The sequence below is a fragment of the Phytophthora infestans genome, genomic scaffold (genome assembly GCF_000142945.1).
Source record: "Phytophthora infestans T30-4 supercont1.128 genomic scaffold, whole genome shotgun sequence".
Lineage (NCBI taxonomy): Eukaryota > Oomycota > Peronosporomycetes > Peronosporales > Peronosporaceae > Phytophthora > Phytophthora infestans.
In genome coordinates, this window is record NW_003303631.1 from 35,705 (window position 1) to 37,115 (window position 1,411).

Genomic DNA, 1,411 nt, shown 5'->3' on the forward strand with positions numbered 1-1,411 from the left:
TGTATTAGCCTTTTTAATAGCTTACTGCATTAAACGCTAGCTACAACGCTGTATCAGTATGAACAGTGCAGTGAAGAACCCTCTGAAGATCATCGAGTTTTTTGGATTTCGACACTGCATGGATAGTGTTGTAAATACTTTGGGCGAGGGGGATGTGCAAGTTCTTTCTCTGGGCGCGCTGCGAGAGATGCGGTTTTGAGCGTGATGCATGGACATGTTATTGGATGAACAACGTTCGGCTTGGCCACTTTTCACCAGGCCCACAATCCAGTTCGCCTCGCGCTGTGCAAGCTACGCTCGCCAAGAAGGCCGCCGCCGAGCGAGTGAAGGAGTGTCCTAGGCACCAAGTCGCCGGAAGCTTTGCAAGTGATCGAGCGCAATACGACCTATGCAGCCCAACAATAACAGCGAGCTCCAAGACATCGCCGTCGCAGACCCGTCGTCGTCCGCGCCCTCGTCTGCTAGCGCTGGGCTCTCTTCCTGGCCTGAGCTCAAACAGCTCAACGCTGCTGTGACCATCACACCACTGGACAGCGACGCTCAGCTGCGCAATCGCAAGCGCCAGCGACCGTCGGCTCCATCGTCTCCATCCGCGTCCTTCTCCACTCCGGGGGACTTAAAGCTCGACTTCGCCGGCTTCGAGGTCGGCAACAACGCCCCGTCCACTATCGTGTCCTCGGCCTCACTGTCGCTAGCAACCACCTCGTCGGCCGTGACCTATCCGGCCGCCTCGAACGGGTACTTCACCCCGAACAGCTACCCGCCTGCCGTCTCCACGGACGACGTACTTACCTTCCTCAAGAACCTGCAACTCGCGCAGGACCAGGCGGCGTTGGCGCTGGCCACGCAGCGACTCGCTCAGGACGGATTCGACTCGGTGCTAGCCTTAGCTTTCGCGGTCGTGAGTGAACTGCAGCACGCCGGTATCGCTGACGCCCAGCTCGTGTGGCAACAGGCGCACCGTGACTTCCAAGCCCGGCGGTTCCAGGTCCCCGGCGTGTTGTCTCCCAACTACACGGTATCGCGATGGATGGAGCTTTGCGGGATCCCGAAGGTCAACATCTTCGAGTACACTGAGTACCTGTGCCGTCTGGGCTACTCGGCGGTGCGGGATCTCGAGTTCATCCTGCACGACCAACGTGCTCTTGCCGTCTTCAAGATCGGCCACGGCCGCCTCATAGCGCACTGTATCCAGTCGGCCATCAACCGACACCATTTGCAAGCAGCCAGCTACCAGTACGGCACCCACGGCCCCGACGTGTACACTGCCGGATCGTCGAGCGCACTGCTTCAACCGCTGGACATCCAGCGCGAGAACGAGTTCGACGTGCAGGCCTACGACAGCTTCTTGGAGGCGCTGATCGAGCCGACGGACGCTGAGAAGTTGCAGCAACGATACTCGGCGCCGGGT

General features: G+C 59.4%; 1 protein-coding gene across 1 annotated transcript; it reads left to right on the forward strand.

The window, feature by feature from the left end:
- Window positions 1-388: 388 nt before the first annotated feature.
- Window positions 389-1,361, forward strand: PITG_19822 (uncharacterized protein; the record flags this gene model as incomplete). The annotated part of the gene is made up of 3 exons (XM_002895837.1): window positions 389-660; window positions 757-1,119; window positions 1,238-1,361. The coding sequence occupies 3 exons, from the start codon at window positions 389-391 to the stop codon at window positions 1,359-1,361; spliced, it is 759 nt and encodes a 252-aa protein (XP_002895883.1).
- Between the last annotated feature and the right edge of the window lie 50 nt (window positions 1,362-1,411).